We start from the raw sequence: 12164 nt of genomic DNA on the forward strand, positions 1-12164 counted from the left end.
ACCCTACAAGTGTGATCTGTGTGACTATTCTGCAGCACGGAAATCCAATTTAGACGAACACCTATTAAAACACACAGGTGAGAAACCCTACATGTGTGGGGAGTGTGGATACAGGACAGCTTTTAGGTCCAACTTAGCCCGACACATGAGAACCCATACAGAAGAAAAACCCTACAAGTGTGACCTGTGTGACTTTTCTGCAGCACACAAATCCAGTTTGGACTATCATCTAGCAACACACACCGGTGAGAAACCCTACATGTGTGGGGAGTGTGGATACAGGACAGCTCAAAAGTCTGGCTTATCTAAACATATGAGAACCCATACAGGAGAAAAACCCTACAAGTGTGACCAGTGTGACTATTCTGCAGCACAGAAATCCAATTTAGACGAACACCTATTAAAACGCACCGGTAAGAAACCCTACATGTGTGGGGAGTGTGGATAGCTTTTAGGTCCAACTTAACCCGACATATGAGAACCCATACAGGAGAAAAAACCCTACAAGTGTGATCTGTGTGACTTTTCTGCAGCACACAAGTTCAGTTTGGACTAATAAAACACACATGTTTGGGGAGTGTGGATACAGGACAGCTCAAAGGTCTGACCTATCTAAACATATGAGAACCCATACAGGAGAAAAACCCTACAAGTGTAACCAGTGTGACTATGCTGCAGCACGGAAATCTCATTTAGACCAACATCGATCTAGCAAAACATACCGGTGAAAAACCCTATATGTGTGGGGAGTGTGGGTACAGGACAGCTGCGAGGTCCAACTTGTCCCTACATATGAGAACCCATACAGGGGAAAAACCCTACAAGTGTGTCCAGTGTAGCTATTCTGCAGCCTCTAAGGCTATCCTATCTCGACATAAAAATCCATACAGAGGCACCAAGTCTACAAGCTATGATCATCTCGTAGTGACATTTAGTACGCACAGTCTACTGTTGACTACAGCTTCGCTACTTAATATTTTGATACGAATCTTAATGGTATATGACAGTTATGTTCATAAACATTTAGGCTGAATATTCTCTAAGAATTCATGATGTTTGCAAGTAGACAAAGGTGTTCCCAAGAAAAAGCCCTATACTTGTTCACTTTAAAATCTAATTATAGTTATGGCTATAACTTAGGTACAACAATAAGTCTTAGTTTAGCTTAGTAGCCCATATTCTTTGATGTAATATCAGATATCAAAATCTATTTTAGCTATCTAGAATTGTAGAGTGAGAATAGTAAGCGTTACAGTATAGATTGAATAATGTACATATGCATTATCAGTAATTAACATCGGTAAGTACTTGTACACAGTAGTTGAAGCTGAAAGGTAGACATTAGTGCTGTGTTTGTACACAGTAGTTGGAATGTAGACGTTATAGTGTAGTGTGTGTACGAGCTTAGAGCTACTACTAGTACTTCCTGTCACGAAATGTTTGCCTTTATGTCCTACCTAGACCTACCTACCTACCTAGTACCTACCTAGTCCTACAAACACAATTGTATCTTGTGACTATTAAGTATTTAAACTGCTAAGATTTGTTAGGCTGAAACCCAAAAGCTAATAGTATTGATTTGTATCAGTGTAAAATGTCGTCGAATTTTATTTTATTCGCCCACGCGCTCTAGTTTGGAGGTCTTCAGGGGATCATCCTGAAAATTAAGTCGGCGTGGCCTCAAAAAAGCATTAAAAGCAACACATTCACCAGACAATCGCTACATGTAGTTGGGGGTATTTTTTACTGTCCGCTGCAAAGAAACATTTTCCCGGGATGGTGACTGAATGACTGACACCGTAATAAAGGCCATAAGTGTATAGTAGTAGGCATCCTTCCATCTCGAAAGATGATGGTAGCACTCTAGGTCTGGTGTTGTGGCCGAGGACAGCGTTTGGTGTGGCTAATCAGCCCTATCATGTATATGTGTATGACAATTTATATGTGTTTCATAATGGCTGACTGAGATAGCGAGGCTAGACAACTTCTCGTCTAGCTATAGAGTTCCTCGGAGCTCTAGGGCTCACATGCTTGTCCCACCGAGAGTGAAAACCTAGTCTTATGCCTCATCCTTCCTGCCACGCGTCATAACAATATGGAATAAACTACTGGACGTCGAGATCACAGCGTTGGGAGATAACGCAGAGAGTCTAGCTGATGTGGCAGCTTTCAAGAGAAAGTGTCAGTTGTCGATGCGTAATAAATTCAACCAATATTCCAGTGTAGATATGCCGTGCTCCTGGGTGCTGTCGTGTGGCTGCACCGCCTGCCTCGCTACAAGGCCCCGTTAAGCCCAGTTATTATTATTATTATTATCATTATCATATAGCCAGGTGACGTTGACCAATCAGAAAGCTCCATTCCACATTCCTTATGACGCCGTAATGTCACAAATAGAGTCAAAATCGGGAATTTATTCATCCCAATCCATACATTAAACAACCCAATAATCACCCGCATATGACCTCAGGTGACCCAATACTATAGAACACGGCTCTAGTTCTAAAAAATTACAAAATATCTTAAGTTGTGTTCCAATGACCTCAGGTGAGTCCCATAAGAACACCTGTTCCCTGCCTATGACCCAGATAGAACGTGACCTCTACCCAGTGACCTCAGGTGACTCCAGATGGAACTATGTCTATGTTCTATTAAGCATGTGCAAGGGGTAAATTGTACATTGTGATGCATCAGTTTGGATAGGCTATCGTGTAAGCTATATGGTGTAATGAAGGCTTGTCAGTTGCTATAACTACCTCACAAAGCCACCTCGTTCGCTGCGCTCACTTGGTGGCTTAATTCGGTGATTATAGCAACTGACAAGGCTTTATCACACCATATTCACCTCGGGGCGGATCATTAACCCTTAATTATTTTGTGTTTTAATTTGTCATGTTCATGTATATAACACTGTTTTGTATTTTTTAATGCACATTGTCTATTTGTTTGTCGGCATGGTGTCCTTCCAAAGGTGTACTTAGGTTTCACCATGCCTTCCATGTACATGTGTATGTGGTGAATTTTAATAAATAAATAATAATCTGATATTGTTGATCACCAATGGTGTGGATGGTGCAATCACACGCAAAACGCATATGTTTGGGCAACCATGCGACAAGGATACCCTCGCTACAAGGCCCCGTTAAGCCCAGTTATTATTATTATTATTATCATTATCATATAGCCAGGTGACGTTGACCAATCAGAAGGCTCCATTCCACATTCCTTATGACGCCGTCGCGCACTTATACTAGGAAGTATTTCCAAAAGACGAAAACTATGCCACCAAAATGTGCCACCAAAATAGGTTCTTTTCAGGAAGTTAATGATTATGCATAGATATAGCCGTGGTCGAAAAAAAAGGATGGACTTAAAACTAAAGATAAACCCTACAAAACGCCTGGCACAACTATTGAGAACACTACTGATTTTTAAAACGATGGAGGTTTCAGCACTAAGGACAGGTCTATTTAAGTTAAACTCACTAGAGGAAAATTTTTATTACAGACAGAAAATCAACGATAGGCAATAAAATTCTTACTGATGTGATAGTAACCATTTTCTCTTTCCCTATTTGTAGGAATACTTGAATTAAAGCTCATTTTCGTCAATAATTGCAATGAATCTGTTATGGGTAACATATCTCTGAATGCATTGTTTATTCTGAACTCTATGAACAGCGACGCTTATCGATTAGGTAGTTAACTGCAATGGTTTTAGTTGGATAGGACTGACGTTCTACATTATAATGCCTTGGTACAATACATGTCAACATAATTTAGGCCGGTCACGCAAATCAAGGTATAACTTCTTTCCGCCCTAGTTAATCTCACATTCACTAGTTTCCTATCCCCAGAATGCTTAGCGAAAACAAGGGGCTCAACCTCATTTGCATAGGACAGGAAGGCATCGGAATGATCCTGGTGACGTTAAACAGCTTGTTTTTCACTGTGTTTTGAGGTGTTGGGGCATGTTATGCTCAACATTAATTAAATTACTGTGGGTCGAATCTGAAAACAAATTGAAAATGAAGTTAGTTTTTGTGTTCTTTTCAACATGGAACATGTGGTTTGTAACGTTACAGCATCATATATCGTTACCAGTATAACATTACAAACAATTCATTCCAAAAAATTAATTCTCTATTTGTTGTCAGATTCAACCCATAGTAATTTAATTAACCTCAAAACACACTGAAAAACAAGCTGTTTAACGTCACCAGGATCATTTCGATGCCTTCCTGTCCTATGCAAATGAGGTTTAGACCCCCTGTTTTCGCGTTGCATTCTGGGGATGGGAAACTGGTGAATGGAATAAAGCATCGCGTACTCCCCAAATTCACTCACACGCCGCTTCGGTGCGTGCAGGCGCCTGGGTGTCCTTGGCTCCTTTTTTTCCCTACGTCAACGTTACCAAGCTATTGAAAGCAATGTTTTCTCTCGCTACAAATGTACACGTTCGTCTGTTGGCTGTGCTGGTGTGTTTTGGCTATGTTGACGCCCGGGAGTTCCGTCTAGGGCTGTTGCTGCCTCAGTCCGATGAGCTGCTGGGGAGAATGGCGTGGGAGACGACGGCAGGGGCGGCCAGTCTGGCCGCGGAGACGGTCATGTTGGACTCCTCGCTTCTACCCGGGCATACGATAAGGTTAGGAATCTATATTTTTACTATACTTAAATGCACGGTCATATTTTCAAGCCGGGGCCCGGCCGGGTTGTTTGCGTGAACGAAAAATAAACAATTTGTATTAAGAGTATACACAAAAAGTGCTCGTGATTAATTTTCCAAAACTTTTTTTTTGTTTTGCTGTCATAATATTCGTTTCATACGACTGCCCGGCCGGGCCCCGGGTTGAGAAATGTGACCGCGCCTTACAGCAGACGTCACCTTATCTTATCAAACAAAATAATATTGTTCTTAACTTTGTAAATGTTTCTGATCTATCTTGTGCATTTTGTATATGAATTATTTGAATGGGCTTGAAAGATACACATTAAAAATTTGAAAAGCCCAGTTTTAGATTGAAATGATGTATCACCCAGTATTGTTGTGCACCTTTTCCTTACGGTTTCATTATCATATTTTTAACAAAAATACTAACATTCTGATTATGTTCCCATTGAGCGTACTAGACAAACTACATTACTATTCATTCAATTTCTTCCTTACTTCAATTTTTTTTTCTATGTCATTATCATTATCAGACATTTCCCGTGCCCTTCGCAGATTATCTGGTTTATGTCAACAGTATCTTTAGGTTATCTGTTGTCGGTTATTCTCTATTGTACGTTTTGTATTCTTGCATTTGTAGGGTTTCTTTTTTATGTTTCTTATGTTGAACTCTCTATCGAGATATCCAGAGGTACCGCTCTAGTTCGGCAACACTGCGGATTTTACTATAAATATTGCTTATTTATTTTTTTTATCAATAATTTTCCACATACAGGTAGTGTATGTGGACTTTATAGCTCTCATCCCGAACATTTGTAAATTATGAAAAATAAAGGAAAACATTAACATCATAATCGACCATATATAAGCATTTACTAAACATATTGCATAATACTAGTACATTATAACACAATTCAAACGGTTATTGACATTGTATTATTTCGAATCAGCAAGCTAACGTGTCCTTAATGTAAGACACGTGGGATTTCCACATGCATAGGTCCATAGGTAGAAATTGTCAGCTGCAAAATTACCAATGAAAAAAATATTAATTGTGCCTTGACAAGATGCCGTTTATTATTCTCTGGATTAAAATGATATGCATGAGGAACAGGTTTTACATGTTATGTCTTCTGTGTGTTCTTCTTATAAGTGCATATTGGGTGTACGTTGTTTGACTGTTTCCCGTCCTACGATACTACATTTGTAGCTCTGTCGCGCCACTGTCAATGTCATATGCAGCGATCAAAGAGAGGGCACGCAGAGATAATGTAGAGTACCTTGTCGTCATCTGCAGCAGACGTTTTAGCATGTTCACGGTGAAATTTGTGTTCAAGTACTGTTATTACAGGGCACAGTCTATGACACATGCATAACATCCAGCCGTTCTTGAGTTATTTTGTTGACTAACAGACTGACAGACTCACGCAACTGAAAATATAACCCCCATGACATGTCATGGAGGTAATTACTTACAAATACAATTTATATTATACATCATTGAGGGATTCCCCTACACACTGTTATGTAGCAAAAATGGTTAAAAATGGAATTGGGCTGTTTCTATACCGCTGCGTGAGTAGTGGCAATTGGTCGAGTTGATTTCTTTGTCTCGTTATATCCTACCTCTGATATTACCTAATTGGGTAACCAATCTCGGTATTCTTCTGAGTTAAACAAATTCCTAGCAAATTTTACAATTAAAATTTGAATGAACGTAAGAAGACGTGGAGAATAATCAGGCACCAAATCCACCCGAGTCAATTTTAAAAAGTTTTTTTTCCGGCGGTTTCTCTATGTGCTCATAGAATAGCTGGATCTCTCTGTAACTCTAGAGCTAGTAATGATATGCGTGCAAATATCCTGGCAACTGTATATGTAAATAGTGGATATCAAAAAGTTAATATCAAATAGCGGAGGAAATAAGTCTTGGTCTAAGTAAGCGGATACCCAACAATTGCACACGGTACAATGTATAGCAACAGTTACAAGGCAATTAATTCCATAATAATATATACAAGTCTATTCTAAAAACGATGACTAGGAATATGGACGTAAATGGCGTATTGGTGTTCGTTAAATATTTCTGTCTGTTACAATACATTTTCTCTATTGTAAACCGATGATGATGATTGTAAACCACTACATAATATATTTACTATGTGTACTGCATAATTGTACATATAAGTAGATTGAAAATGCCTGTGTTTATGTTTGGCAGAGGTTTGCTAGATTTACATGTTATCATATTTATCAATAATTTTCGTATTTCTGTCGTATAGGGTGGACAATACATTAGAAAATGATATTCATCCTCAACGCTTTCTAACAGTTGACAGTTGAGAGAGAAAGAGAAAGAAACAGATAAAGGGAAAGACAAGGAAAGAGAAAGACAGTGACCGAGAGAGATGAAGACAGAAAGACAGACACAAACACACACACACACACACACACACACACAGTGATTGAGATATAGGAAGAATGACAGACTGAGTGTCAGAGATAGAGGGAGAGAGCAGAGACTGAAATTACCCTTTAAACTTTAAAAGTACAGTTTCCAAGACATAAACATTCCCTGATGTATTAACAATTCAACCTGCAAGTGTGATGTTATTTTGCACTTTTGTCCACGTCTGTTTCCACAGACTAGTGTGGCGCGACTCTGGCTGTAACGCGGTGACGGCTGCCGGTCGGACGGTGGAACTCTACACGGACGAACACGTCGACGCCATCCTGTGTCCCCCGTGTAACGATGGTAGGGTCCAAACAATAGCACAGCACACCTGATATACCAAATACATCTTTATTCTTACTTCTTTTTTTTTATCTTTCTTTATTTGAGTTTTATAAATGAACAAAAAGCATGGCAAATATATAACTGACACATGAAGTACCGCAAAAAAATAATAATAAACCCGGGAAACAGAAATAAATGACGAAAACATATCATGTATCCTTTAGAATAAATCACAAATTACCTATACATCTATTAGTTACCTACTAAATGTACCTATCTTTAACCAGAAAATACAGTATTTTAATACAGTACTTTAATACAGCATTTTTAAAAAATTCCCCATTTTCCCTTAGGCCACACCAAGTAAATTTTATGGATGACGTCCTTTGGAGACCCTAAATCTAATGCGAGAGGGCGAGAAAAAAACAAGAAGGGCCCTAAAAAACAAAATGCCTAGATTAGAAATATACTATGAGACGACAAATGTTAGGGCACAAATTGAATGAGGTGACACAGTGTAACAAGCAAGAAGTCTTTTATTCATCATCAAAACAGCAATAAATCAGGTGGAACAGCAGTTGTCGTCCTGTCCTGTTTTCGCGTTACGGGTTTCACATCAATCTGATGAATTGCGGCACTGTCGTGACTCTTTGTTCATAGTTACAGGAAGCGGAATTTCTTGTTTTTTTTTCTAGGAGCATGCCAAAATCAATGCGCGCGCGGACGTCATCCATAAAATTTTCTTGGTGTGGCCTTATGTTTATGTACTTTATCTTGTCTGTATGCAATGTTCAATTCTAGTTCGTAAATATACGAAACAATGGATTTGAAAGCAGACATTTAAAGAATATTTCGAATTCTTATGTCTAAAAACAAATATCTTCCCAAGACTTCCTAGTTGTCTACTTCTTAGCTGTCTACTAAAGCCCCTAAAAATTTTCGAAGTGGCCCTTAATATTTTTGTACATTGATTTCGATTCAAGCAGACATTAGCTCTTGCTACAGGAAGCCGATACAGTTCTTTAAAAATTAACATTTAGCATGCAAAGTAGTATTTGAAGTTGGTGTCCAAAATCTTAGATTAGTTAGTTGAAATCTGAAATCCTCCTTTTTCATGAACATTGGTGGCTTAAAACACCTGAATCGTGTCACATTTTATAACAAATATGGTCATTAAAAGATAATGGACCATCACCGAGTATTTGATCCGATTGCTGACGTCATGACCGTATCTTACTATAATCTCTTTTTTTGCCAAACGATGAGTCTATAATGGGTAGCATCCACTCGTGTGTGTAAAAGCATTTAAGTAGTCTCTTTGATCTTCAACATCAAGTAATGTACAGCCTAGCTAATGGATAGAGTTTGAAGGTGATTTGACTGTGAAGGGCACAGAGGACATGGTAATTTTCTTGCGTGAATTTCCCTAGATAATTGAAAAATTTAAAATTTTATTGGAGATCAATGAGGATGGCTGTTACATTTTCGTTTGTTCCTCTTCATCCGTGTTTTTCTTGCTTTCTCGTTTTTCTATTCATGACTAATCGACCAGAGAAAGCCACTAGGAGGTTTGAAAGCAACCTTAAGCTTTGTCTTTCAGCATCACAACCCCTCTTTTAACTTACGTAAGCCACAATATGTGGAAACACAGACAGGTCCACAGACAAAAACGGAGACACACCCAAAACAGAACCTCCGTTTCACGGAGGTAAAATTATTAATGCCCCTATATCAAGCATCGAATAAAAATAGCCACAACTCAAAACCACGAACTAGATAAATGTCGATTCACTAATATTGTGCATAACAAAACTATACGAAATAGCAACATAAATACTTATGTCCAACATACACTACCGAAGGCTTCTCTTAATTTTGTTCTCATTCGGTTGGAATGTTCCCAGCGTGCGTCGCCTCCGCGCTCCTGGCTGGATACTGGAACATCCCCGCCATCACCTGGGCAGCCATGGACCCCCGCATGGACGATAAAATCCTCTTCAACACCCTGACTCGTCTACTGCTGCCGTTCAACAGTCTGGGCAAGGTGAACTTGTTCTGTCATTGATTTTAGTGATGCTCAAGAAGTGACGAACGTCGCTCGAATCTTCCGGAAGTCATCTCCGTAATCTATCTAGTAGTAGAGTTTGATTTGTCTTTGAATATTGTTTTACCTGGATGTCTAACATTAGTCAACGTAATCTGTAATAATTAAGGGCTAATTGATTACTCACTCCGAGATGTGTATGGTGTGATAAAGCCTTGTCAGTTGCTATAACCACCGAGTGAGCGCAGCGAGTACAGCGTACATGTAGCTAATGGATAGAGTAATTCCCTTGGAAGATAAAATCCTCTTCACCACCCTGATTCGCCTACTGCTGCAGTTTAACAGTCTGGGCAAGGTGAACCTGTTCTCTCAGTACATGTAGTGACGCTGAAGAAGAGTGACGGATGTCACTTGAAAGTCCAGTAGTAAAATTAGTAATCTATCCAGTAGAAGAGTTTGATTTGTGTTCTAATATTGTTTACCTGACACTGAGTGTCTAACATTAGTCAACGTAACTATTGATGCTATGATACTGCATGAAATCCTATATTGAAGCGTATCTTGAAAGATGCGTAAAGTTTCCGTTTTTTAGTCTAACAAATTTTACGTATGCGTTAAGGTACATTTACAGAGTGTAGTAAGCATTTTCGTCTCTTTTAAGTTAAAATACGACAACAAAAAATCTCAACGCAAACGTACGTACATGTATATAATGATTATACAGTGTGAACTGAACTAGTCCCATCATTCGTTTGCAATGGTGGCAAAAAAAGAAGAATAACAGACAAGCTTGGTTTTATCTTTTTTATTTCAATACTTTGCAGGTTGTTGCATTGATGTTTGCCGAGTGGGGGTGGACACGTGCCGTCATTTTCTCTTCGAACATGGAATGGCTCTGCACTCAAGTATGTGGCTTTGGGAAATGATAATGTATCCATATCAACGTTCATTTTAGTAACTTTTCATAGATATGTTGTCTGCAATAGATAGTGAATATCTACATTTATATGTAACCTGCTCGGTACTGAGTACTCAGTACAGTACAGTACAGTACACACACAGTACTTCATTGTGGACTGTACATTGAATTCCTATTGAAAACATAGCACGCAGAATTACACTATACAGACGCAATACAGACATAACAAAGCGAGAAATTTTAAGACAGTTGAGGAAAGTCGGATAACATAGTAATGATAATTGATTTGTTGAATCTAGATAATAAAAGGATAGCATATGGTACTTATAATGCGCGGTTTGCGAAATTTAATAAGGAATACGAAATTTTATGTTCTATATACAAATTGAAAACTAGGAAACTTGTCTTTATACAACTAGAAAGGTAACATTTGCAAAGCAAATGCATCATGTTTATCCTCACATGGCCCAACTTAACAAACTACTGCTTTGTTTATTCTTACTTTAAAGAAAATCATATATATGGTAGCCATGCAGCCCCTCTTCAACTCATCGTTGAAGAGGTTCATCGGTCACGTAGAATTAACAGTTAGTAGAAATTCTTCAATCAGTGACTGTATTTAAATGTAAAAACACGTACCTCCACATTTTCGGTGTACAGTCGACACCGAAAATTTGGAGGTACGAGTTTTTACCTTTAAATACAGTCACTGATTGAAGAATTTCTACTAACTCTTCAACTCGGTTCTGCATGGTACATGCAACATTATGTAACCCAGCGCCTGTTACCATGGTGACAGATGCCTGGTCCTGGTCATTGACCTCATTTGTTTGGAGCGGAAGAAGAAAAGGAAGAAACTAAGCTAAAACAATATGTTTTCCTTTGGTAAACATCATTGTAGAGTACTCATTACAATTGAATTTCTTGGATTCGACAAGAACGATTATGTATGCAACAACTTTATTGAATGACGAAATCCGCAGTGGTTCAGTTTTCAGTAAACAGAAAAGAACATGACAATTGATGTGTCAGTATCTTGACACATGTACATGTATGTAAGAATATGACTGGGTAAAATTGTGAAAAATTCTTATTACCACAACGTAATTTTTAACAATATCCATATATATAGTTATACAATTTTTAGCTCGTATTTAAGATGATACGATGCGGCTACAGGACATTTCCATACGATTCTAGACGCAGAATACAGTGGATGATAATAAAAATGATCTAAGATGATTTTATTGTTATATAATATATAACTAATTGTTTCTATGTTATGTCACAATTTGAAAAACTCTCAATTCAGTTACGTGCAAATAGGCTTAGCTGCTTATGTGTGACAGCTGTGAACTGTTCGAAGTATATAACTTTTATAATTGAAGTTTATTGCAAATTCATGCCCGGGGGGCTAATTGCAGATTACAAACATAAAAGAACAATGAAACGTAGTATAAAATAACTAAAATCTACATGATAAAAGGTAGTTGTCTAGAGCTATAGCTATGTCTAAAACTATGTCTAAGGGGTTTGACTTCTCCTTTTTAGACCATGGAAGACGTAATGTCCCACCTTTTCTAAAATAAGTGGGTTTTGGAAAATTAAAAAAGAAGAATAGTTTTTTCTTGGTCTGTAAGTTTAGTAAAATTGGGATAATAAAGGTTGCGAATAAACCATTCTCTCTCTATATATATATATTCCTCCAGGCCAGGACATCGGTAAAGGCAGGTCTGCGGAAGGTGAACGCGACTGTAGTTGCAGACTACAGGTACGACATCGTGGAGGACGAGGCG

General features: G+C 38.4%; 1 protein-coding gene across 1 annotated transcript in view; it reads left to right on the top strand.

The window, feature by feature from the left end:
- LOC109486639 (xanthine dehydrogenase/oxidase-like) overlaps nt 1–9831 on the top strand; it is a 16888-nt gene extending 7057 nt beyond the window's left edge. The window contains exons 7-9 of the mRNA XM_019790496.1: nt 7314–7423; nt 9310–9449; nt 9787–9831. Of these exons, the coding sequence (XP_019646055.1) occupies nt 7314–7423; nt 9310–9449; nt 9787–9831 (295 nt within the window). The remainder of the gene's footprint in view (nt 1–7313; nt 7424–9309; nt 9450–9786) is intronic.
- The last annotated feature ends 2333 nt before the right edge of the window (nt 9832–12164 follow it).

Source organism: Branchiostoma belcheri, unplaced genomic scaffold (genome assembly GCF_001625305.1).
Source record: "Branchiostoma belcheri isolate BF01 breed outbred unplaced genomic scaffold, Haploidv18h27 scaffold82, whole genome shotgun sequence".
NCBI lineage: Eukaryota > Metazoa > Chordata > Leptocardii > Amphioxiformes > Branchiostomatidae > Branchiostoma > Branchiostoma belcheri.